General features: G+C 54.6%; 1 protein-coding gene across 4 annotated transcripts in view; it reads right to left on the reverse strand.

Moving 5' to 3' along the window:
- Window positions 1-288: 288 nt before the first annotated feature.
- Window positions 289-25,997, reverse strand: part of wdr54 (WD repeat domain 54) — a 53,149-nt gene continuing 27,440 nt past the window's right edge. For 2 of the 4 annotated variants that reach the window (XM_072497795.1, XM_072497793.1), the window contains 6 exons: window positions 24,934-24,987; window positions 14,026-14,153; window positions 12,716-12,816; window positions 9,684-9,846; window positions 9,477-9,551; window positions 289-1,605 (listed from right to left, as the gene is read on the reverse strand). In XM_072497795.1, the coding sequence (XP_072353896.1) occupies window positions 1,474-1,605; window positions 9,477-9,551; window positions 9,684-9,846; window positions 12,716-12,816; window positions 14,026-14,153; window positions 24,934-24,987 (653 nt within the window). In that variant the 3' untranslated portion in view covers window positions 289-1,473. Of the gene's footprint in view, window positions 1,606-9,476; window positions 9,552-9,683; window positions 9,847-12,715; window positions 12,817-14,025; window positions 14,154-24,933; window positions 24,991-25,997 lie in introns of all 4 variants that reach the window. The other 2 variants (XM_072497794.1, XM_072497792.1) reach the window with 1 other exon arrangement.

Genomic DNA, 25,997 nt, shown 5'->3' on the forward strand with positions numbered 1-25,997 from the left:
GACTTCTATTTGTGTAATGACCCAGCAACTCATTTTATTTTGGCTGCAGTTTTCCAAAACAGTTGCTTTTAAATCCAACAATTTGAGATGTTACTCCCTAAAGAACGTAAATAGACCCTCTCATGATACAGTCTTTGGGATATATGACAATTATGCGACAGCCATATGATTGCCAATTTACACTTGCTCATGCCAAGACAGGTTATAATGATTAAAATCAGACAACTTCATTATGCTGATGTTACATTGCCAGATCAACAAGATCTTACCCACAACAGCAATCAAAAATAAATGAGCAAATATTTTCTTTAATAACAACCAAGGAAATATAATAATAATAAAATCTAACTTAATATCTACAACAAATATGAAAACTAGAGAACATTTTTACAATTTTAAACAGAACTTTTGACGGGACCTTCCTTTTTTCTAATCTGATCTGGGTGTGACTGGCAAGGTTGGTATTATTTGCTCGTGCCCAGTTGCCAAGGTGGTGGCACCTGCCTTTTGAATCATTGTTAATAGTTTGGAGAAACTTTAGGTTACTTCGGAGGGCAGTTAAGAGTCATGTTGGTGTGGGTCAGGAGTGACTGTCAGCCAGAGCAAGTAAGAGCAGCAAGATCCCAAAGGACATTTAGAGAAGTGTTATTTTTAAATAACTGGACAGTTTCACAGTCACTTTAGTGAGACTAGCTTTTTATTTACAGTCTAAACTGCAACAACAGTAACATCTACCTGATGAAGTGGAAACTTGCACAGGTATATCAGGACAAACCAATCTAATCACCCATCAGTCTACTCGCGATCATCAGCAAAGGGATGGAAGGCATTGACAACAGTGCTATCAAGCAGCACTTACAGAGCAATAACCTCCTCACAGATACTAAGTTTGGTTTCTGTCAGGGCCACTTGGCTCCAGGTTTCATTACAGTCTTGGCTCAAACGTGGACAAAAGAGCTGAGAGTCAGTGTCCTGGACATCAAGGCAGCATTTGGCCGAGTATGGCATCAGGAAGTTTAGTAAAATTGAAATCAATGGGTTCTGGGTTCAAACTCTCCACTGGTTGGAGTCATATTGAGCACCAAGGAAGATGGCTGTGGTTATTGGAGTTCAATCACCTCAGTCCCGGGACAGTGTGGTGGGATTTCAACTCACCTGTTACTCGCTCAATAACATAACCACTATATTACCAGAAGCACTTGACTAACACGGAGATCAGTGATAATTCACGGTGAGAATCGGTTTCTATTAGAGAGACTGTTAACAAATATGTTTTTCCACAGTGCGGAAGCAACAAATAAGGAAAGAAAACAAATAATTTCACAGTTAACAAAACCTGCGACGTGGAACCAAATGACACAGGTGGAAACGGGAGCCTTGCGTGTAATTCTGTGATGTTCAGAGGAGGCTGGTCCCCTTCCCCAGCCTCTGTGTGTGTTCTCCTGCGGTGTCTCTCAGCACCTGGCTTTGCACTTACACCTGGACATAACGAATAATCTCACTCAGGTCATATCCTGTCACAGCAAAGGCAGTTCCTTCGGGGTCACAGAACTTGGCTCCACAGATCTGAACATCGGTTACACATTCTGTGTGCTCATGCTCCACCTGACAAGAAAAGACATCCCATTATATCCTTTGAATAATTCTGCTCAGCTTTTGACTTCATAGTCATGGCTCTCAGTTCACATCTACAACATCTTGTTATAGTTAGGACTCGTCGTCCTGGCAGACCGGGCCTCGCCGTCCTGGCAGACCGGGCCTCGCCGTCCTGGCAGACCGGGCCTCGCCGTCCTGGCAGACCGGGCCTCGCCGTCCTGGCAGACCGGGCCTCGCCGTCCTGGCAGACCGGGCCTCGCCGTCCTGGCAGACCGGGCCTCGCCGTCCTGGCAGACCGGGCCTCGCCGTCCTGGCAGACCGGGCCTCGCCATCCTGGCAGACCGGGCCTCGCCGTCCTGGCAGACCGGGCCCCGCCGTCCTGACAGACCGGGCCCCGCCGTCCTGGGAGACCGGGACTCGCCGTCCTGACAGACCGGGCCTCGCCGTCCTGGCAGACCGGGACTCGTCGTCCTTGGAGACCGGGCCTCACCTTCCTGGCAGACCGGGCCCCGCCGTCCTGGCACACAGGGCCTCGTCGTCCTGGGCGACCGGGCCTCGCCGTCCTGGGCGACCGGGCCTCGCCGTCCTGGGAGACCGGGCCTCGTCGTCCTGGGAGACCGGGCCTCGTCGTCCTGGGAGACCGGGCCTCGTCGTCCTGGGAGACCGGGCCTCGTCGTCCTGGGCGACCGGGCCTCGCCGTCCTGGGCGACCGGGCCTCGCCGTCCTGGGAGACCGGGCCTCGTCGTCCTGGGAGACCGGGCCTCGTCGTCCTGGGCGACCGGGCCTCGCCGTCCTGGGCGACCGGGCCTCGCCGTCCTGGGAGACCGGGCCTCGGCGTCCTGGCAGACCGGGACTCGCCGTCCTGGGAGACCGGGACTCGTCGTCCTGGGAGACCGGGCCTCGTCGTCCTGGGAGACCGGGCCTCGTCGTCCTGGGAGACCGGGCCTCGTCGTCCTGGGCGACCGGGCCTCGCCGTCCTGGGCGACCGGGCCTCGCCGTCCTGGGAGACCGGGCCTCGTCGTCCTGGGAGACCGGGCCTCGTCGTCCTGGGCGACCGGGCCTCGCCGTCCTGGGCGACCGGGCCTCGCCGTCCTGGGAGACCGGGCCTCGGCGTCCTGGCAGACCGGGACTCGCCGTCCTGGGAGACCGGGACTCGTCGTCCTCGGAGACCGGGCCTCACCGTCCTGGCAGACCAGGCCCCGACGTCCTGGCACACAGGGCCTCGTCGTCCTGGGCGACCGGGCCTCGCCGTCCTGGCAGACCGGGCCTCGCCGTCCTGGCAGACCGGGCCTCGGTGTCCTGGCAGACCGGGCCTCGGCGTCCTGGCAGACCGGGCCTCGGCGTCCTGGCAGACCGGGCCTCAGCGTCCTGGCAGACCGGGCCTCAGCGTCCTGGCAGACCGGGCCTCAACCGGAGCCCAGGCCTCGCCCTCCTGGCAGACCGGGCCTCGGCGTCCTGGTAGACCGGTCCTCAACCGGAGCCCAGGACTCGCCGTCCGGGCAGACCGGGCCTCGCCGACCTGGCAGACTGGGACTCAACCGGAGCCCGGGCCTCTCCATTCCGGGCCTCAACCGGAGCCCGGGCCTCTCCATTTCGGGCCTCAACCAGAGCCCGGGCCTCTCCATTCCGGGCCTCAACCAGAGCCCGGGCCTCTCCATTCCGGGCCTCAACCAGAGCCCGGGCCTCTCCATTCCGGGCCTCAACCCGAGCCCGGGCCTCTCCATTCCGGGCCTCAACCAGAGCCCGGGCCTCTCCATTCCGGGCCTCAACCGGAGCCCGGGCCTCTCCATTCCGGGCCTCAACCGGAGCCTGGGCCTCTCCATTCCGGGCCTCAACCAGAGCCCGGGCCTCTCCATTCCGGGCCTCAACCGGAGCCCGGGCCTCTCCATTCCGGGCCTCAACCAGAGCCCGGGCCTCTCCATTCCGGGCCTCAACCGGAGCCCGGGCCTCTCCATTCCGGGCCTCAACCAGAGCCCGGGCCTCTCCATTCCGGGCCTCAACCAGAGCCCGGGCCTCTCCATTCCGGACCTCAAACAGATGCCGGGCCTCTCCATTCTGGGCCTCAACCAGAGCCTGGGCCTCTCCATTCCGGGCCTCAACCAGAGCTCGGGCCTCTCCATTCTGGGCCTCAACCAGAGCCCGGGTCTCTCCATTCTGAGGTTCAATCAGAACTCAGGCCTCTCCTTTCAGGCCTCTCAATTACAGACTGTAGCCCAGGCCTCCATCACAGTTCAGGCTTCTTCAGAGCCCTTCTCTTCACACTTCTGGGATTAGGTGAGTGGTTTGATCGAGCCCTGACCGGTTGAACACTTTGAAACATGGAGTTTATACGGTAGGGATGAGTTACTGAATGTAAACTAGTTTTAAACCTTGATGAATCTGTTGTATGTCGTTGATCCTTGCACCCAAATGTCTCATATCATTTGACTTGATTTGCTTTTAACAGTTTTCATTTGACATCAACTACATTCAATAGCAATCATTCTGGTACCATTTGATACCACTTCGACTCAGAAGCTAGCATTCTATTTTATTTCCACTCAGAACCATACTTCAGATGTCAAAGGGCGGGGAAGGTGGGTCGGAGGGACGGGAAGGTGGGACGAAGGGCAGGGAAGGTGGGTCGGAGGGCGGGGAAGGTGGGTCGGGGGGCGGGGCTTCTGTGTCGAAGGGCGGGGCAGCTGTGTCGAGGGGCAGGCCAGGTGGGTCGGAGGGCTACGAAGGTGGGTCGGAGGGCGGGGAAGGTGGGTCGGAGGGCAGGGAAGGTGGGTCGGAGGGCAGGGAAGTTGGGTTGGAGAGCGGGGAAGGTGGGCCGGAGGGCGGGGAAGGTGGGCCGGAGGGCGGGGAAGGTGGGTCGGAGGGCGGGGAAGGTGGGTCGGAGGGCGGGGAAGGTGTGTCGGAGGGCGGGGAAGGTGGGTCGGAGAGCGGGGAAGGTGGGTCGGAGGGCGGGGAAGGTGGGTCGAGGGGCAGGCCAGGTGGGTCGGAGGGCTACGAAGGTGGGTCGGAGGGCGGGGAAGGTGGGTCGGAGGGCGGGGAAGGTGGGTCGGAGGGCAGGGAAGGTGGGTTGGAGAGCGGGGAAGGTGGGCCGGAGGGCGGGGAAGGTGGGCCGGAGGGCGGGGAAGGTGGGTCGGAGGGCGGGGAAGGTGGGTCGGAGGGCGGGGAAGGTGTGTCGGAGGGCGGGGAAGGTGGGTCGGAGAGCGGGGAAGGTGGGTCGGAGGGAGGGGAAGGTGGGACGGAGGGCGGGGAAGGTGAGTCGGAGGGCAGGGAAGGTGGGTCGGGGGGGCGGGGCTTCGGTATCGAAGGTCGGGGCAGTTGTGTCGAGGGGCAGGCCGGGTGGGTCGGAGGGCGGGGAAGGTGGGGGGGCGGGGCGGGGCATCGGTATCGAAGGGCGGGGCAGTTGTGTCGAGGGGCAGGCCGGGTGGGTCGGAGGGCAGGGAAGGTGGGTCGGAGGGCGGGGAAGGTGGGTCAGGGGGCGGGGCTTCTGTGTCGAAGGGCGGGGCAGCTGTGTCGAGGGGCAGGCCGGGTGGGTCGGAGGGCTAGGAAGGTGGGTCGGAGGGCGGGGAAGATGGGTCGGAGGACGGGGAAGGTGGGTCGGAGGGCAGGGAAGGTGGGCCGGAGAGCGGGGAAGGTGGGTCGGAGGGCGGGGCAGGTGGGTCGGAGGGCGGGGAAGGTGTGTCGGAGGGCGGGGAAGGTGTGGTGGTGGGTCGGAGGATGGAGGTGGTGGGTCGGAGGATGGAGGAGGTGGGTCGGAGGGCGGTGCAGGTGGGTCGGAGGGCGTGGAAGGTGGGTCGGAGGGCGGGGAAGGTGGGTCGGAGGGCGGGGAAGGTGTGGTGGTGGGTCGGAGGATGGAGGTGGTGGGTCGGAGGATGGAGGAGGTGGGTCGGAGGGCGGTGCAGGTGGGTCGGAGGGCGTGGAAGGTGGGTCGGAGGGCGGGGAAGGTGGGTCGGAGGGCGGGGAAGGTGGGTCGGAGGGAGGGGAAGGTGGGACGAAGGGCGGGGCAACTGTGTCGGAGGGCGGGGAACGTGGGTCGTAGGGCGGGGAAGGTGGGTCGGAGGGCGGGGAAGGTGGGCCGGAGGGCGGGGAAGGTGGGCCGGAGGGCGGGGAAGGTGGGTCGGAGGGCGGGGAAGGTGGGTCGGAGGGCGGGGAAGGTGGGTCGGAGGGCGAGGAAGGTGGGTCAGAGGGCGGGGAAGGTGGGTCAGAGGGCAGGCTGGGTGGGTCGGAGGGCGGGGAAGGTGGGTCGGGGGGGCGGGGCTTCCGTATCGAAGGGCGGGGCAGCTGTGTCGCGGGGCAGGCCGGGTGGGTCGGAGGGCAGGGAAGGTGGGTCGGAGGGCGGGGAAGGTGGGTCAGGGGGCGGGGCTTCTGTATCGAAGGGCGGGGCAGTTGTGTCGAGGGGCAGGCCGGGTGGGTCGGAGGGTGGGGAAGGTGGGTCGGAGGGCAGGGAAGGTGGGTCGGAGAGCGGGGAAGGTGGGCCGGAGGGCGGTGCAGGTGGGTCGGAGGGCGGGGAAGGTGTGTCGGAGGGCGGGGAAGGTGGGTCGGAGAGCGGGGAAGGTGGGCCGGAGGGCGGGGGAGGTGTGTCGGAGGGCGGGGAAGGTGTGTCGGAGGGCGGGGAAGGTGAGTTGGAGGGTATGGAAGGTGGGTCGGAGGGCGGGGAAGGTGTGACGGAGGGCGGGGAAGGTGGGTCGGAGGGCGGGGAAGGTGGGCCGGAGGACGGGGAAGGTGGGTCGGAGGGCGGGGAAGGTGTGTCGGAGGGCGGGGAAGGTGGGTCGGAGGACGGGGAAGGTGGGTCGGGGGGCGGGGAAGGTGGGCCGGAGGGCGGGGAAGGTGGGCCGGAGGGCGGGGAAGGTGGGTCGGGAGGGGAAGGTGGGTCGGAGGGCGGGGAAGGTGGGTCGGAGGGCGGCGAAGGTGTGTCGGAGGGCGGGGAAGGTGTGTCGGAGGGCGGGGAAGGTGTGTCGGAGGGCGGGGAAGGTTGGCCGGAGGGCGGGGAAGGTGGGCCGGAGGACGGGGAAGGTGGGCCGGAGGGCGGGGAAGGTGGGTCGGGAGGGGAAGGTGGGTCGGGAGGGGAAGGTGGGCCGGAGGGCGGGGAAGGTGTGTTGGAGGGCGGGGAAGGTGGGTCGGAGGGCGGGGAAGGTGGGCCGGAGGACGGGGAAGGTGGGCCGGAGGGCGGGGAAGGTGGGTCGGAGGGCGGGGAAGGTGGACCGGAGGACGGGGAAGGTGGGCCGGAGGGCGGGGAAGGTGGGTCGGGAGGGGAAGGTGGGTCGGGAGGGGAAGGTGGGCCGGAGGGCGGGGAAGGTGTGTTGGAGGGCGGGGAAGGTGGGTCGGAGGGCGGGGAAGGTGGGCCGGAGGACGGGGAAGGTGGGCCGGAGGGCGGGGAAGGTGGGTCGGAGGGCGGGGAAGGTGGACCGGAGGGCGGGGAAGGTGGGCCGGAGGACGGGGAAGGTGGGCCGGAGGACGGGGAAGGTGGGCCGGAGGGCGGGGAAGGTGGGTCGGGAGGGGAAGGTGGGCCGGAGGGCGGGGAAGGTGTGTCGGAGGGCGGGGAACGTGGGTCAGAGAGCGGGGAAGGTGGGCCGGAGGGCGGGGAAGGTGGGTCGGAGGGCGGGGAAGGTGGGCCGGAGGGCGGGGAAGGTGGGTCGGAGAGCGGGGAAGGTGTGTCGGAGGGCGGGGAACTTGAGTCGGAGGGCGGGGAAGGTGGGCCGGAGGGCGGGGAAGGTGTGTCGGAGGGCGGGGAAGGTGGGTCGGAGAGCGGGGAAGGTGGGTCGGAGGGCGGGGAAGGTGGGTCGGAGGGCGGGGAAGGTGTGTCGGAGGGCGGGGAAGGTGGGCCGGAGGGCGGGGAAGGTGTGTCGGAGGGCGGGGAAGGTGGGTCGGAGAGCGGGGAAGGTGGGCTGGAGAGCGGGGAAGGTGTGTCGGAGGGCGGGGAAGGTGGGTCGGAGGGCGGGGAAGGTGGGCCGGAGGACGGGGAAGGTGGGCCGGAGGACGGGGAAGGTGGGCCGGAGGACGGGGAAGGTGGGTCGGAGGGCGGGGAAGGTGGGCCGGAGGGCGGGGAAGGTGGGCCGGAGGACGGGGAAGGTGGGCCGGAGGGCGGGGAAGGTGGGTCGGGAGGGGAAGGTGGGTCGGGAGGGGAAGGTGGGCCGGAGGGCGGGGAAGGTGTGTTGGAGGGCGGGGAAGGTGGGTCGGAGGGCGGGGAAGGTGGGCCGGAGGACGGGGAAGGTGGGCCGGAGGGCGGGGAAGGTGGGTCGGAGGGCGGGGAAGGTGGACCGGAGGACGGGGAAGGTGGGCCGGAGGGCGGGGAAGGTGGGTCGGGAGGGGAAGGTGGGTCGGGAGGGGAAGGTGGGCCGGAGGGCGGGGAAGGTGTGTTGGAGGGCGGGGAAGGTGGGTCGGAGGGCGGGGAAGGTGGGCCGGAGGACGGGGAAGGTGGGCCGGAGGGCGGGGAAGGTGGGTCGGAGGGCGGGGAAGGTGGACCGGAGGGCGGGGAAGGTGGGCCGGAGGACGGGGAAGGTGGGCCGGAGGACGGGGAAGGTGGGCCGGAGGGCGGGGAAGGTGGGTCGGGAGGGGAAGGTGGGCCGGAGGGCGGGGAAGGTGTGTCGGAGGGCGGGGAACGTGGGTCAGAGAGCGGGGAAGGTGGGCCGGAGGGCGGGGAAGGTGGGTCGGAGGGCGGGGAAGGTGGGCCGGAGGGCGGGGAAGGTGGGTCGGAGAGCGGGGAAGGTGTGTCGGAGGGCGGGGAACTTGTGTCGGAGGGCGGGGAAGGTGGGCCGGAGGGCGGGGAAGGTGTGTCGGAGGGCGGGGAAGGTGGGTCGGAGAGCGGGGAAGGTGGGTCGGAGGGCGGGGAAGGTGGGTCGGAGGGCGGGGAAGGTGTGTCGGAGGGCGGGGAAGGTGGGCCGGAGGGCGGGGAAGGTGTGTCGGAGGGCGGGGAAGGTGGGTCGGAGAGCGGGGAAGGTGGGCTGGAGAGCGGGGAAGGTGTGTCGGAGGGCGGGGAAGGTGGGTCGGAGGGCGGGGAAGGTGGGCCGGAGGACGGGGAAGGTGGGCCGGAGGACGGGGAAGGTGGGCCGGAGGACGGGGAAGGTGGGTCGGAGGGCGGGGAAGGTGGGCCGGAGGACGGGGAAGGTGGGCCGGAGGGCGGGGAAGGTGGGTCGGAGGGCGGGGAAGGTGGGTCGGAGGGCGGGGAAGGTGGGCCGGAGGGCGGGGGAGGTGGGTCGGAGGGCGGGGGAGGTGGGTCGGAGGGCGGGGAAGGTGGGTCGGAGAGTGGGGGAGGTGGGTCGGAGGGCGGGGGAGGTGGGTCGGAGGGCGGGGAAGGTGGGTCGGAGGGTGGGGAAGGTGTGTCGGAGGGCGGGGAAGGTGGTTCGGAGTGCGAGGAAGGTGGGTCGGAGGGCGGGGAAGGTGGGTCGGAGGGCGGGGAAGGTGGGCCGGAGGGCGGGGAAGGTGTGTCGGAGGGCGGGGAAGGTGGGCCGGAGGGCGGGGAAGGTGTGTCGGAGGGCGGGGAAGGTGTGTCGGAGGGCGGGGAAGGTGTGTCGGAGGGCGGGGAAGGTGGGCCGGAGGGCGGGGAAGGTGTGTCGGAGGGCGGGGAAGGTGGGTCGGAGGGCGGGGAAGGTGGTTCGGAGGGCGGGGAAGGTGGTTCGGAGGGCGGGGAAGGTGTGTCGGAGGGCGGGGAAGGTGTGTCGGAGGGCGGGGAAGGTGGTTCGGAGTGCGGGGAAGGTGGGTCGGAGCGGTGCGGGTGGGTCGGAGCACGTGGGAGATAGGTCGGAGCACACATTACTGCTTTGAAAACGCTATCAAATTTAATGTCAAATTCATTCTAAATTGGTGCTTCTGATGTCAAATTACAATTTGAGCACTGAGTACACTTGAAATGATTCTTGGTGCACTGAGCCACACTGAGCTCTACTCACCTCTATGCTGTTAGTCTCGGGGTTGCGGTAGATTCTCCAGATCCTGAGAAAGGAATCCTCACCCCCCGACAGCAGCTGTGTGGAGACAGGAGTGTCAATGATGTGAACAATCCAACTGCTTAAAGAAGCCACAAAGCAATGAGACAGAGCAGGCAGCCCGTCAGTGTCAGAGAGGTAAGGCAGCAATAAAAAGCAGCTCGAGCATACCTTGCCGCTTATTGATGCGACGTCGAGTGTGCAGATCCAGCGTGCGTGAGCGTTCACAACCACGTTCACTGTCCCGGCTGCCGCATCATAAATCAGGATCTGGCCACTCCCGTATCCGGCTGCGATGATCCCACTCCACATCTTCACAGATGAGCAAGTGCCCCTGGGGAACAATCAACTGGTTAGTACTGATGGTTCAACTGTGGGTCACAGGCCCCTGGTCCTGGAAGGCAATCAGGCAACCGGGCCAGTGTTTTGACCAATATCCTTCGCTCTAAACAGCCCCAAAAAGCAGCATAACTGAGTAATCAACTGTTTGTACAACTCTGTAAAGGACAAAAGTAGGGGAGTTCTGCTTCGGTTGTACAGTTCATTGGTGAGACCACATCTGGAGTATTGTGTAGATTATTTAAGGAAAGATGTAAATGCGTTAGAAGCAGTTCACAGGTGGTTTACTAGACTAATACCAGGGATGGTACTAATTTGTTATGAGGGAAGGTTTCTATCCACTCGAGTTTAGAAGGATAAGAGGCGACGTGATTGAATCCTTTTAAGATGCTGAGTGGTATTGACAGGGTGGATGTGGAGAGGATGTTTCCTCTTGTGAGGGAGTGTAGAACTCGGGGTCATTGTTAGGACGGAGATGAACGGAAATTATTTCTCTCAGAGGGTGCTGGGTCTCTGGAACTCTCTCCCTCAGAAGGCGGTGGAAGCAGAATCTTTGACTATTTTTAAGGCAGAGCTCAATAGATTCTTGATTAACAAGAGGGGGGTGAAAGGTTAGCGGGGGGCTGCAGGAATATGCGGTTGAGGTCACAGTCACATCAGCCGTGATCTTATTAAATGGCGGAGCAGGCTCGAGGGGCCGAGAGGCCTACTCCTGCTCTTAATTCATATGATCGTAAACTGACTGTCTACAATATTCAGAGCACTCCAAATAAATCGCATGCCAAGTACTTTGAAACAGTTTGGCTGTGACTCATCTTTCATTCTCACTCCACAGTATAAATATTTCCCACTTTCTCTGTCAGCTTTGACAACGAGTCATCGGACTCGAAACGTTCGCTCTTTTCTCTCCCTACAGATTGCCAGACCTGCTGAGATTTTCCAGCATTTCCTCTTTAGTCCCTGAGGTGCAGCTACACCCACTGTGCTGTTAGGGAGGGAGTTCCAGGATGTTGCCCCAGCGACAGTGAAGGAACGGCAATATATTTCCAAGTCAGGGTGGTGAGTGACTCGGAAGGGAACCTCCAGGTGGCGGGGTTCCCAGGTATCTACATCTCCCGCTGCCTGGGGAAAGCAGGCAGCATAATCAAAGATCCCTCCCACCCGGCTTACTCACTCTTCCAACTTCTTCCATCGGGCAGGAGATACAGAAATCTGAGAACACGCACGAACAGACTCAAAAACAGCTTCTTCGCCACTGTCACCAGACTCCTAAATTACCCTCTTATAGACTGACCTTATTAACACTACACCCTGTATGTTTCACCCGATGCCGGTGTCTATGTAGTTACATTGTATATGTTGTGTTGCCCTATTATGTATTTTCTTTTCTTCCCATGTACTTAATGATCTGTTGAGCTGCTCGCAGAAAAATACTTTTCACTGTACCTCGGTACACGTGATAATAAACAAATCCAATCCAATCCAAGTGGCAAGTTACATTTGTGCCACACATGTGCCAGGCAATGACCATCTCCTACAAGAGAGGATCTAACCACCACCCCTTGACATTCAATGGCATTACCATCGCTGAATCCCCACAATCAACATCCTGGGGGTTACTATTGATCACAAACTGAAGTGGACTAGAAACATTAATACTGTGGCTACAAGGGCAGGTCAAAGGCCAGGAATCCTACGATGAGTAACTCACCTCCTGACCCCCCAAAGCCTGTCCACCATCTACAAGGCACAAGTCAGGAGTGTAATGGAACACTCTCCACTTGCCTGGATGAGTGCAGCTCCAACAACACTCAAGAAGCTCAACACCATCCAGGACAAAGCAGCCGCTTGATTGCTCCTCCTTCCACAAATATTCAATCCCTCCACCACTGACGAATAGTGGCAGCCGTGTGCACCATCTACAAGATGGAACTTGGCAAGATTCCCTAGGCAGCACCTTCCAAACCCACAACCACTATCATCTAGAAGGATAAGAGCAGCAGATACCTGGGAACCCCAGCACCTGGAGGTTCCCCGCCAAGTCACACCTTCAAGTCACTCACCAACCCGGCTTGGAAATACATCGCTGTTCCTTCACTATTGCTGGGTTGAAATTCTGGAACTCCCTCCCACATGCAACGTTTTCGCCCTCAACGAATTCCACAGGCTGGCCACTCTCTGGGTGAAGAAATTTCTCTTCATCTCAGTCCTAAATGGTTTACCCCGTATCCTCAGACTGTGGCCCCTGGTTATGGACACCCCCATCATCGGAAAGTCTTTCCTGCATCTATCCTGTCTAGGGTAGGCAGGGTAGCACAGTGATTAGCACTGTCCTTCACAGTACCAGGGACCCGGGTTTGATTCCTGGCTTGGGTCACTGTCTGTGCGGAGTCTGCACGTTCTCCCCGTGTCTGCGTGGGTTTCCTCCGGGTGCTCCGGTTTCCTCCCGCATGTCCCAAACGACATGCTGTAATTTGGACATTCTGAATTCTCCCTCAGTGTATCCGAACAGGCGCCGGAATGTGGCGACTCGGGAATTTTCACAGTAACTTCATTGCAGTGTTAATGTAAGCCTACTTATGACAATAAAGATTAAATAAAGATTATTGTTATAGTCCTGTTAGAATTTTATAGGTTCCTACGAGACTCCCCCCTCATTCTACTGAACTTCAGCAAATCCTAATCAACATAATCTCCCTCATACATCCCACCATCCCAGGAATCAGTCTGCTGAACTGGAATTTAACTCTCAAACTCTGGGTTACTGGCTAAACACCATTGACAGTCTCTCTCTGTAATAGCACAATCAATAATTATCTTTACATGGACTATTGGAGTGAGAGAAAGATTAGGACATCACTTACCCATAAGCTGCAATCTTGTACATCAATTTAAAATCGTCCCCCGATTTCCAGATACACAGGACCCCGGAGTCATCAGCTGAGACCAGATCCGCAACACATTCCTATGGATTCAAACCAGCATCAGTCAATCCCAATACGACATTGTACAGGAATAGCTAGGATATGGCAGAGCACTGAATGGCAACTTACACAGCATGAGGCCTGATTAGGCAACCCTGCTGAACCTCCCAGACGGTAAATGTATAGAACCAATTGTAACTGGAGCACCTTTAACATCCCCAGAAAACAAACACACACGAGATTACCACAAAACCCATCCAAGGATCTATACTTTCTCACTCTTCTAGCGAGGTTAATCGAATGCTGGCCTTTATCTCAACAAGCATTGGAATACAAACAAAAGTGAGATTATGCGTCAGGTTTACAGAGCTCTGGTCAGACCTCATGCAGTCAGTCTGGGTAATGCACCTCAGAAAACACATATCAGGGGCAGCACGGTGGCGCAGTGGGTTAGCCCTGATGCCTCACGGGTGCCGAGGACCCGGGTTCGATCCCGGCTCTGGGTCACTGTCCGTTTGGAGTTTGCATATTCTCCCCGTGTCTGCATGGGTTTCACCCCCACAACCCAAAAGATGTGCAGGGTAGGTGGCTTGGCCACGCTCAATTGCCCCTTAATTGGAAAAAATGAATTGGGTACTCTAAATTTATTTTAAAAAAGAAAGCACATATCGGCTTTGGATGGGATGCACTGCTAATTTGCCAGAATTATATTGGACTGAAGGTTATATTAGGAGGACAGGTTACATTGGTAGAGCATGTTTGCCTTCAATTTTAGAGAGCCGAGGAGAGATGTTCAAAATGATTGAGATTTGGTGTTTTTTAAAATTCCTTCCCTCATACGTCTTTGGCATCTTGAGCAAGGCCAGCATTTGTTGTCCATCCCTAATTGCCCTTTAGAAGATGGCGGTGGTGGTCATTAGCCACCTTCTAAGACCACTACAATTAATCTGGTGCAGGTACATCCATCGTGCTGTTAGGGAGGACATTCCACAATTTTGATGCAGTGACTGTTAATTTTACTCTAAATTATCATTTCTTAAAGCTTGCCTACCACCAAAGGTTAAACAGGTCGTTTGTGATTTTATCTTTGCGCCCTTTTCTGAACAGGATGTACCATTTACAGTCCTCCAGTCCTCTGGTACCACCCCTGTATCGAAGGAGGATCAGAAACTATGGGCAGCATGTCCACCCTAACTTCCTTCAAAAACCAAAGGTACCGAAAGACTTCACATCGATGATTGTCCTGTCACCTTATCCTCAGTACAGTCACACGCAATATCAGTGATCGGGTCCCTGTGCTGCTCCAGAACTTCAGAAAGGGTGATGTTTGTCCCTTTTGGGGGGATATTGAAGACGAGGATGGATCCCGTCGAGGAGCCTGAAATGAGAGAAACACACACTCAGGATGCGCCGGGAAAGGAGGAGTTTGGGAACACAGCACAGGTTGCAGACTGAGGCAAAATTGAAGTAATGCAGGTCACACCAGTAGGTAAGGCAGTGTTTGGGGAGGGATTAGCTACAGAGTTTGCACATTCAAAGCATTAACTTGTTTGCTCTCCGCAGATGCTGTCTGGAGTGTTTCCAACATTATCTGACTCAGGTTAGAGAGCACCAGTACCGTGGAACATGTTGGAAGAAACACAGAGGGTGGTAAGGTGGGGCGGCACGGTGGCACCGTGGTCAGCACTGCTGCCTCACGGCACCAGGGACCCGGGTTCAATTCCGGCCTCGGGTGACGGTGCGGAGTCTGCACGTTCTCTCCGTGTCAGCGCGGGTTTCCTCCGGGTGCTCCGGTTTCCTCCCACAGTCCAAAGACGTGGATTGGCCATGATAAATTGCCCTTAGTGTCTAAAAAGGTTAGGTCGGGTTACTGGGATATGGGGATAGGGTGGGGGCGTGGGCTTGGGTAGGGTGCTCTTTCCAAGGACTGGTGCAGACTGAATGGGCCGAATGGCCTCCTTCTCACTGTAAATTCTATGGTTCTATGGAACAAAGCAGATTCTGGTAGGGAACTTCAATGTCCATCGTCAAGAGCAGCTCAGAAACCAACAAGAGGGAAACCTACTTCACCTTTTCCTCACCAATCAACCCGTTACCGATCTATCTGTCTAAAAGTAGGAGTGACCACCACACAGTCTTTGTGAAGATAAAGTCTCAGTGCCATACTATCACTGTGCTAAGTGGGAAAGATTTTAAACAGATTTCGCAGCTCAAAACTGGGCACCCGTGAGCCACTCTGCTCCATCAGCAGCAGAATTAGACTCAATCATAATCTGTAACCTCATGGCCTGGCATATCCCCCACTCTATCATTACCACAGAGCCGGGGATCAACCCTGCTTCAATGAAGCAGGCAGGAGAGCATGCCAGGAGAAATACTAGGCATACCTGGTGAAGGTACAACAAAGAACTACGTGCATGGCAAATGGTGAAGCAGCACGCGACTGACAGAACCAAGTGATCCTACAACCATTTTTGGTCTTTGCCAGAGCACCCGTTCATCACAGGCGTCAGTCTTCAGCCAATTTGATTCACTCCATGCAATATCGAGAATCAGCTGAAGGCACTGGACACGGCAGAAGGTCCTGACAAATTCCTGACTGTAATACTGTGTTTAGCACAATTTGGGATTCCTCAGATACTGAAGCAGTTTGTGTCAATGTGCAGCAAGACCTGGACAATATCCCGGCTCGGGGCTGACAAGTGGCAAATAACATTCACACCACACAAGTGCCAGGCAATGACCATCTCCAACAAGAGCGGATCTAACTATCTCTCCCTGACAGTCAACGGCATTACCATCGCTGAATCCCCCACAATCAACATCCTGGGGGTTACCATTGAAACTGCACATAACCAGCCATATAAATACTGTGATTACACAGGCAGGAGGCTGAGGATTTGGGGGCTATTACCCCACTCCATGGCTCCACAAAACCTGTCTACAATCTACGGTTTTGTGAAGGGGAGGACGTGTCTCACTAACTTGATAGAGTTTTTCGAGGAGGTCACAAAGATGACTGATGGAGGTAGGGCAAGGGATGTTGTCTATATGGACTTCAGTAAGGTCTTTGGCAAGGTCCCTCATGGTAGACTAGTACAAAAGGTGAAGTCACACAGGATCAGGGGTGAGCTGGCAAGGTGGATACAGAACTGGCTAGGCCATACAAGGCAGAGAGTATCAATGGAAGGATGCTTTTCTAATTGGAGGGCTGTGACCAGTGGTGTTCCGCAGGGATCAGTGCTGGGACCTTTGCTGTTCGCAGTATATATAAATGATTTGGAGGAAAATGTAACTGGTCTGATTAGTAAGTTTGCAGACGACACAAAGGTTGGTGGAATTGCGGATAGCGATGAGGACGGTCGGAGGATACAGCAGGATTTAGATTATTTGGAGACTTGGGCAGAGAGATGGCAGATGGATTTAATCCGGACAAATGTGAGGTAATGCATTTTGGAAGGTCTAATGCAGGTAGGGAATATACAGTGAATGGTAGAATCCTCAAGAGTATTGAAAGTCAAAGAGATCTAGGAGTACAGGTCCACAGGTCACTGAAAGGGGCAACACAGGTGGAGAAGGTAGTCAAGAAGGCATACGGCATGCTTGCCTTCATTGGCCGGGGCATTGAGTATAAGAATTGGCAAGTCATGTTGCAGCTGTATAGAACCTTAGTTAGGCCACACTTGGAGTACAGTGTTCAATTCTGGTCCCGCACTACCAGAAGATGCGGAGGCTTTAGAGAGGGTGCAGAAGAGATTTACCAGAATGTTGCCTGGTATGGAGGGCATTAGCTATGAGGAGCGGTTGAATAATCTTGGTTTGTTCTCATTGGAACGATGGAGGTTAAGGAGAGACCTGATAGAGGTCGACAAAATTATGAGGGGCATAGATAGAGTGGATAGTCAGAGGCTTTTCCCCAGGGTAGAGGGGTCAATTACTAGGGGGCATAGGTTTAAGGTGCAAGGGGCAAGGTTTAGAGTAGATGTACGAGGCAGAGGGTAGTGGGTGCCTGGAACTCGCTACCGGAGGAGGTGGTGGAAGCAGGGACGATAGTGACATTTAAAGGGGCATCTTGACAAATACATGAATAGGATGGGAATAGAGGGATACGGACCCAGGAAGTGTCGAAGATTTTAGTTTGACGGGCAGCATGGTCGGCACAGGCTTGGAGGGCCGAAGGGCCTGTTCCTGTGCTGTTCTTTTCTTTGTTCTTTGTACAAGGCACAGGTCAGATGTGTCATTTTAATAATTTCATTCAGATGTGCCCTTAGTGTCCAAAATTGCCCTTAGTGTTGGGTGGGGTTACTGGGTTATGGGGATAGGATGGAGGTGTGGTGCAGACTCGATGGGCCGAATGGCCTCCTTCTGCACTGTAAATTATATGATTCTATGTGGGCGTTGCCTGTATTTATCGCCCATCCCTAATCGTCCTCGAGAAGGTGGCGATGAGCTGCTCCTTGAACCACAGTAGTCCATGTGGTGTAGATGCACCCACAGTGCTGTTAGGGAGGGAATGCCAGGGCATGATATATTTCCAAGTCAAGATGGTGAGGGGAACTTCCCATGTGGTGATCTTCCCAGGTATCTGCTGCTCTTTCCATCAAGATATATTGTTTATTCTTACTGATTGTGGTTTGTGGGTCAGAAAGTCGAGGATCCAATTACAGAGGGAGGACCGGTTGTGGCGGTATCCGAATTGCAATGGATCAAGGCGTTCTGGGAGTATGGAGTTGATGCACTTCACGACCAGCCTCTCGAAGCACTTCATTACGACTGATGTCAGGACCATCGTACGATAGTCGTTGAGGCACTTTGCCTGGTTCTTCTTTGGTATCGGTATGATGGTGGTCTTCTTGAAGCAGGTGGGGACCTCGGAGTGGAGTAGGGGCAGGTTAAAGATGTCCGCGAACACCTCTGCCAGCTGGTCCGTGCAGGCTTTTAGTGCACGACCAGGGATCCCGTCCGGACCCGTCGCCTTCCGAGGGTTCACTTTCAGGAAGGCCGACCTGACTTTGGAAGCTGTGACGGTGGGTATGGGTATGTTATGGGCTGCTGGGGCACTCGACAGCAGATCAATGGTTTCCTGCTCGAACCGAGCATAGAATGCATTCAGTTCATCGGGGAGGGGTTCACTTCTGCTGGAGATACTGCTCGGCGCCGCTTTGTAGCCCGTTATGTTGTTTAGGCCTTGCCACAACCGCTGAGAGTCTGTAACGCTAGTCTGTGACTCTAGCTTGGTCTGATATTCTCTCTTGGAATCTCGGATGGCTTTGCGGAGGTCGTACCTGGATTTCTTGTGTAGGTCAGGGTCGTCTGCCTTGAACGCCTCAGATCTTTCCTCCAGTAGGGAGTCAATCTCGCGATTGAGCCATGGTTTCCGGTTGGGGAACGCACGTACTGCTTTCTTTGGCACGCAGTCGTACACACATTTGCTGATGAAGTCTGTGACGGTGGTGGCATACTCATTTAAGTTGGTCACATAGTTCTTAAATATGGACCAGTCCACTGTCTCCAAGCAGTCACGTAGGAGCTCTTCCATTTCCTCGGACCAGCGGTGCACAATCTTCTTAGCTAGATTTTCCCACTTGAGTTTCTGCTTGTATGCCGGGAGAAGGAGCACCGTCTTATGGTCTGATTTCCCAAAGTGGGGTTGGGGGATGGAACGGTAGGCGCCCTTGATTTGTGAGTAGCAGTGGTCAAGAGTGTTGTCCCCCCTGGTGGGACAGGAGATGTGCTGGTGGAAATTTGGCAGGACACTCTTGAGGTTGGCCTTGTTGAAGTCCCCGGCCACGATGAAAGGTCCACCTGGAAGGTCAAGGGCAAGAGATGCATGGAAAACTGCCACCTGTAAGCTCCCCGCCAAGCCACACACCAACCGTACTGAATCATTCCTTCAGTCACTGGGTCAAAATGTTGGAACTCCCTCCCTAACAGCACTGTGGGTGTACTTACACCACATGGACTGCAGCGGTTCAATAGGGTAACTCACCACCACCTTGTGAAGGGCAATTAGGAATGGGCAATTATGCTGGCCTAGCCTGCAACATCTACATTCCATGAAAGAACAAAAACTGGACTTACCCAACAGCATTGGCCTGCTATTAATATTTTCATTAGTCACAAGGAAACCAAGGGCAGCGTAAGCGCCCTTTCCGTTGATTCCCTTATTTCCTATTATTTTTACTTTGTCATTATCGTTTTAGTTCATGGGTCTTTATTGGACGTAAACCTTTAAGGCGAGCAGGGAATTGAGGAACTTAAAAGTTGCAGAATAGTACACTCTGTTTTGAAGATTTAGATTTTGAAAAGAATAACTCAAGACTTTCTGGCACACGAGAGATTGGAGGGGTTCAGTTTGATCGGTTGCCTGGCGACCAATGGATTGGCTGAGGACCGTATGTTGCCTGGCAACAGACAGCAATTGGTTCCTGTCAGGTGCTGTTTTCAGAGAGCCCAGGAGTGGAAGCTCCTGGACGTTGAGAGAAGAGGTTGTGCGTTGATCTCTCTCTCTCTTTTAAATTGTTCCTGCCCGCTGGTTCGGAGTCTGCAGAGAAATCTTGAGACCCTGATGAATTTACGATGAGAACCATTACAGACTGAAAGGCATCATCCAACTGGAGGCCTAGACTGAAGAACAATCTAACTGGAAGACCTAAATCTGAAAGGGACTTTTATCCGTTTACTTTAAGCATTATTTTTACACCCCTCTTTCCCCTCTGTATTTGTCTGTCTTGTCTGTGTATATAGAGTGTTCAAAAGTTCATAAGATATCGGAGCAGAATTAGGCCATTTGGCCCATCAAGTCTGCTCCACCATTCAATCATGGCTGATCTCATCCTGGCCTTAACGCCACCGTCCTGCCCATTCTCCATAATGTTAAGATATTGTTGTAAAACCTTCTGTCTGCCGCGTGTCCCTCTTTTTATCCCTGTCCTGCAGCCTGCTTTGATCTACAGTCTTCTGGTTAGCTGCTACGATATTACTGCACCCTTTGGAATTTCTGTTTAACTACAGATTTTAGGCAGAGCTGGAACACCTCTGCCCTAATGGACAGGACCCAGACGTCCCCTCTAGGTTCTGTGGCAGAACCTGTGGTGTCATATGATAGACTTGGCGAGCAGCCAATCGGTAGACGTGGAATTTTCAGCCTTCTCTTATCGTGGCCTGGGGTTGGTGAAGCCAGTCAGAAACTTTCAAAAAGGCACCAGGTCTTCTGGAGAATTCCATCTTTTGTTTAGTTCTGTGAAGCAAGGCAGCGAGCAAGGACCCTGAAGGTTCTCTCTCTCTCTGCCAGATGATTTTAAGAGGCATTCTAGCCCAATCTGTGAAGACTTTCTTGTTTAAAGCCATCAGAACTGGGAAAGAGATTGTGAACGTGAAAGTGCCAGCCGTTTTCCCAAAGGTCAGTAACCTTCGAACTGTGTGTGCTAGGGACTGGGAAGAGCTCGAAATTAAAGCTTAAGATGGGAGCATTTGTGATAAAAGCACCAGAGTCTTGCACAGGAATCAGGCAAGTATAAACCGCTAATTCCAGGGTCAGAGCTGTATTAACCTCACAGGGAGGCGAAAGCTCCAAGTGGTGGCAGAAAGGCAGACGTGCACTGATCTGAGCATCCTGTGGACTGCACCATCTGGTGGCCGGAAACCAGAATTACAGATCTGAACATGCCGTACCTACTGGCCAAAGAGCAGAATTGCACCGACTTGGAATTCCTGGATGAAACGCCATCTGGTGGTTGAAGGGCGGAGTTGCATCAACCTGAACCTCGAGGAAATTTATTTTCCGCAACCAGCAGCGAACTCATCTCAAACCTATTCTTTAATCCCTGTTTTTTTTATTCCTCACAACCCTTACCTTGAGTCTGTCTTGTGTGTGTCTGGGTCGAGGGTGGGACAGGGTTTTGAGATTAGCTGGACTGATAGGCCATTGTTCTGTTATTTCTTTACATATTCATCTTTTCCTCTTTTTATTAATAAAGTATGTTAATGTTTTAATTATAAATCTGGTGTCTGTAACTCACTGGAGCAGTCAAGGGTTAAAGATTTTCAGAAAGTACGAATTATTGGTTCGTTCACTTCTGTTGGGACTCCGGGCTCTGTGGGGCTGGAAATCATAGAATCATAGAAGTTTACAGCATGGAAACAGGCCCTTCGGCCCAACCAGTCCATGCCGCCCAGTTTTTTACCATTAAGCTAGTCCCAGTTGCCCGCACTTGGCCCATAACCCTCTATACCCATCTTACCCATGTAACCATCTAAATGCTTTTTGAAAGACACAATTGTACCCGCTTCTTCTACTACTACCTCTGGCAGCCCATTCCAGACACTCACTACCCTCTGAGTGAAGAAATTGCCCCTCTGGGCCCTTCTGAATCTCTCCCCTCTCACCTTAAACCTATGCCCTCTAGTTTTAGACTCCCCTACCTTTGGGAAAAGATGTTGACTATCTACCTTATCTATGCCCCTCATTATTTTATAGACCTCTATAAGATCACCCCTAAGCCTCCTACGCTCCAGGGAAAAAAGTCCCAGTCTATCCAGCCTCTCCTTATAACTCAAACCATCAAGTCCCGGCAACATCCTAGTAAATCTTTTCTGCACTCTTTCTAGTTTAATAATATCCTTTCTATAATAGGGTGACCAGAACTGCACACAGTATTCCAAGAGTGGCCGTACCAATGTCTTGTACAACTTCAACAAGACGTCCCAACTCCTATATTCAATGTTCTGACCAATGAAACCAAGCATGCCGAATGCCTTCTTCACCACCCTGTCCACCTGCGACTCCACCTTCAAGGAGCTATGAACCTGTACTCCTAGATCTCTTTGTTCTATAACTCTCCCCAACGCCATACCATTAACTGAGTAGGTCCTGGCCTGATTCGATCTGCCAAAATGCATCACCTCACATTTATCTAAATTAAACTCCATCTGCCATTCGTCGGCCCACTGGCCTAATTGATCAAGATCCCGTTGCAATCCTAGATAACCTTCTTCACTATCCACTGTGCCACCAATCTTGGTGTCATCTGCAAACTTACTAACCATGCCTCCTAAATTCTCATCCAAATCATTAATATAAATCACAAATAACAGTGGACCCAGCACCGATCCCTGAGGCACACCACTGGTCACAGGCCTCCAGTGACCACGCACTTGGCCAGGGTGTTGTAACAATAACCCTTCAACCCATTATCAATTAAAAATCCTAAAAAACTCCATAAATCAACTCACTGTTCCAGCATCCTGGGGTACCACACTCTGAGGTAGCGAATTCCACAGATTCACAACCTTTTGCGAGAAGTAGTTTCTCCTCAACTCCATTTTAAATGTTACTCCTAAGACTATGACCTCTGTCCCACAAGAGGAAGCATCCGCTCATCCTCTACTTTATCCATACCTTTAGCACCTTGTATACCTCGATTTGATCTCCCCTCATTTTTCTAAACTCCAGAGAGTATCGGCCTAAACTGTTCAATCTCGCTTCAGACGACAAACCCCTCATTTCTGGAATCAATCTACTGACCCTCCTCTGAACTGCCTCCAATGCCACTACATCTTTCCCCAAATAAGGGGACTAACACTGTGCACAATACTCCAGGTGCGGCCTCACCAATGCCTTGTACATTGCAACAACACTTCCTTAGCTTTATACTCTATCCCTTTAGCTATAAATGACAACTATCCATTCGCTTTATTTATTATCTGCTCTACCTGCGTGCTAGTTTTCATGCACGTGGACACCCAGACCTCTCTGCAACGGAGCACCCAAAGTCTTTCCCCATTCAGATAACAAGTTGCCTTCCCATTTTTCTGACAAAAATGCATGACCTCACTCTTCTAACCTATCTGTATCCATTTGTAAGGTTCTTGTGCCGTCATTGCAACTTACTGTCCCACCCATTTTGTGTCATCTGCAAATTTGGCGATAGAAATTCCTATCCCTGTATCCAAGTTTCATTTTCAATTCATTTCAAGTCGTTTATGTAGATTGTAAATAGCTGGGGCCCAAGGATCGAATCCTGTGGCACCCCACTAGTTACATCTTGCCATTAAGAAAAAGGCCCATTTCCCCCGACTCTCTGTCTCTGTCCGTCAGTCAGTCTTCTATCCAAGCTAATAAATTACCCCTAATCCCATGTGATCTCACCTTGTGAATTAACCTTCTGTGCGGCACCTTATCAAACGCTTTCAAAGTCCAGATATACTACATCTCCAGGATCTCCATTATCCACTTTGTTTGTTACATCTTCTAAGAACTGCTGTACCTGCATGCTAGTTTTCTGTGACTCATGAACAAGGAGCCTCAGATCTCTCTGCCACGGAGGTTGGGGGGAGTTAAAGAGGGGAGGGGGTTAGAAATTAGATAATAGTTTTGTCTGCTGCGTATTATAGTTATTGTTAATAATAGAAGATGCTTGTGTTTAAATTTACAAACCTAGGGTGATTGGCCAAAGACTTTGGGTATTTTTAAAATGAATAGTTCCTTTCAATTGTGCTGTGACTCCGCGGCAAGTGGGGCTGGAATTAACCGTGCACTGGCCCAGGATATTGTGACAGTAGAAAGAGCAAAGGTCGAAGAAGATTAATGCAGCAGATAGCAGAGGTACAGATATCGGAGATATAAATGGGACACAGTAACTAATGAAACAAGCAGGCAGGGGGAAACTCATTTGTTAGAAAAATCACAGGTTGTTGAGCTGACTGAGTCCAAAGATGCCAGCTGACAATATTAGCGAACAGAACACGGATGGTCAAGTCAGAGTTTTTAATTGAGCACTTGTTTGGAAACTGAGGCAGATATAACCTGGCCTAAGAGGCAGCCGCTCTCAAAGATCAGGGCTGAGGTGGGGAAATTGGTTCTGTACCAGCACAAAAACTATAAATCACACAACGTTAGCGCACATCTGGGGCGACATTCTCCGACCCCCCGCCGAGTCGGAGAATCGCCGGTGGCTGGCGTGAATCCCGCCCCCGCCGGTTGCCGAAGTCTCCGGTACCGGATATTCGGCGGGGGCGGGAATCGCGCTGCGCCGGTTGGCGGGCCCCCCCGCTCGATTCTCCGGCCCGGATGGGCCGAACTCCCGCCGATAAATTGCCTGTCCCGCCGGCGTAAATTGAACCACCTACCTTACCGGCGGGACAAGGCGGCGCGGGCGGGCTCCGGGGTCCTGGGGGGGGGGCGTGGGGCGATCTGGCACCGGGGGGTGACCCCACGGTGGCCTGACCCGCGATCGGGGCCCACCGATCCACGGGCAGGCCTGTGCCGTGGGGGCACTCTTTCCCTTCCGAGACCGTGGCGGAGGCGGAAGAGACTCCCTCCACTGCGCATGCACGGGAAACTGTCAGCGGCCGCTGACGCTCCCGCGCATGCGCCGCCCCGATATGTCATTTCCGCGCCAGCTGGCGGGGCACCAAAGGCCTTTTCCGCCAGCTGGCGGGGCGGAAATTCCTCCGGCGTCGGCCTAGCCCCTCAATGTTGGGGCTCAGCCCCCAAAGATGCGGAGCATTCCGCACCTTTGGGGCGGCGCGATGCCAGTCTGATTTGCGCCGTTTTGGGCGCCAGTCGGCGGACATCACGCCGTTTCCGGAGAATTTCGCCCCTGGCCTCTCAATTCATGGTACTAATACTGCAGGAATGAACAGCAACAGTGCTTAACTTTTGATGGGAAAAGGTCATAAAACATTTTGCACGGGTTGGTAGAGAGAGTGCAGTTAGTCAAGGAGGAATCAGAGCCCACTAGAGACGTTCGAGCTGATTTACTAATTACCTCTAACATTTGCTAGATCAATGTTCTCCATTTACATCAATACTGTGACAGGGTATACGCCTGGGACTGGCAAACTATGAAACTAAGGCCAACAAACCATTTCCAGTGATTGAGGGTCTAGAACAAGGCTTCATAGGTCGAGCTTTAGCGCAAATGATTTAGGACAGAGAGTAGCAGAAATGTTTATTTACATAGGGTTGAGAGGGTGTGGAAGGCCCCAATGGAGTGGGTGACTAAACTATGCCAGATGTGCAGAGTATTTGGAAAGGTGAGTGAAGTAAAGGAATGTAGAACCACTGCACACACATGCCTATTAGGATTACTGCATTAACACTGGTGGCATTTCCATTGTTGTAATGTTGGTGGAATTCAGGGAACAGTACTCACCCACACAGATGTAGTGACTCCTGGTTGCTCCAATTCCTCGGGCAAACACAGCATCTGCTGGGAAGAGGGGGGGGAAAAAAGGGAAAATTAGGATTTCTTCCCCACCAGTGTCTAGGGACACGAAATGAGTCACTGTGACTGACAAACCTGACAAATTTGGATCACTGCATCTCCAATCTACTCAGTGAATACAAACATTTCATCTAGGTCAAGACCTTTTCACCCGAACTTCAAACATCTCCACTCACTGGATGACGGGCAGTGTTGACTGAACAATGCACTGTCAAACGGGCAGTATTGAGGGAACACTGCACTGTGTTCCCATTGGGCAGGCGCAGCATGGGTTCATAAAGGGTAGGTCGTGTCTGACTAATTTGGTAGAATTTTTTGAGGACGTTACCAGTGCAGTAGATAACGGGGAGCCAATGGATGTGGTATATCTGGATTTCCAGAAAGCTTTTGACAAGGTGCCACACAAAAGGTTGCTGCATAAACTAAAGATGCATGGCATTGAGGGTAAAGTGGTAGCATGGGTAGAGGATTGGTTAACTAACAGAAAGCAGAGAGTGGGGATAAATGGGTGTTTCTCTGGTTGGCAACCTGTAACTAGTGGGGTCCCTCAAGGATCAGTGTTGGGCCTGCAGTTGTTCACAATTTACATAGACGATTTGGAGTTGGGACCAAGTGCAATGTGTCCACGTTTGCAGACGACACTAAGGTGAGTGGTAAAGCAAAAAGGGCAGAGGATACCGGAAGTCTGCAGAAGGATTTGGATAGGTTAGGTGAATGGGCTAGGGTCTGGCAGATGGAATTCAATGTTGCCAAGTGTGAGGCTATCCATTTTGGGAGGAATAACAGCAGAATGGATTATTATTTAAACGGTAAGATGTTAAAACATGCTGCTGTGCAGAGGGACCTGGGTGTGCTGGTGCACGAGTCGCAAAAAAGTTGGTGTGCAGGTGCAACAGGTGATTAAGAAGGCTAATCGAGTTTTGTCTTTCGTTGCTAGAGGGATGGAGTTCAAGACTAGGGAGGTTATGCTGCAATTGTATAAGGTGTTGGTG

Source organism: Scyliorhinus torazame, chromosome 3, assembly GCF_047496885.1.
Source record: "Scyliorhinus torazame isolate Kashiwa2021f chromosome 3, sScyTor2.1, whole genome shotgun sequence".
In the NCBI taxonomy this organism is placed as follows: Eukaryota; Metazoa; Chordata; class Chondrichthyes; order Carcharhiniformes; family Scyliorhinidae; genus Scyliorhinus; species Scyliorhinus torazame.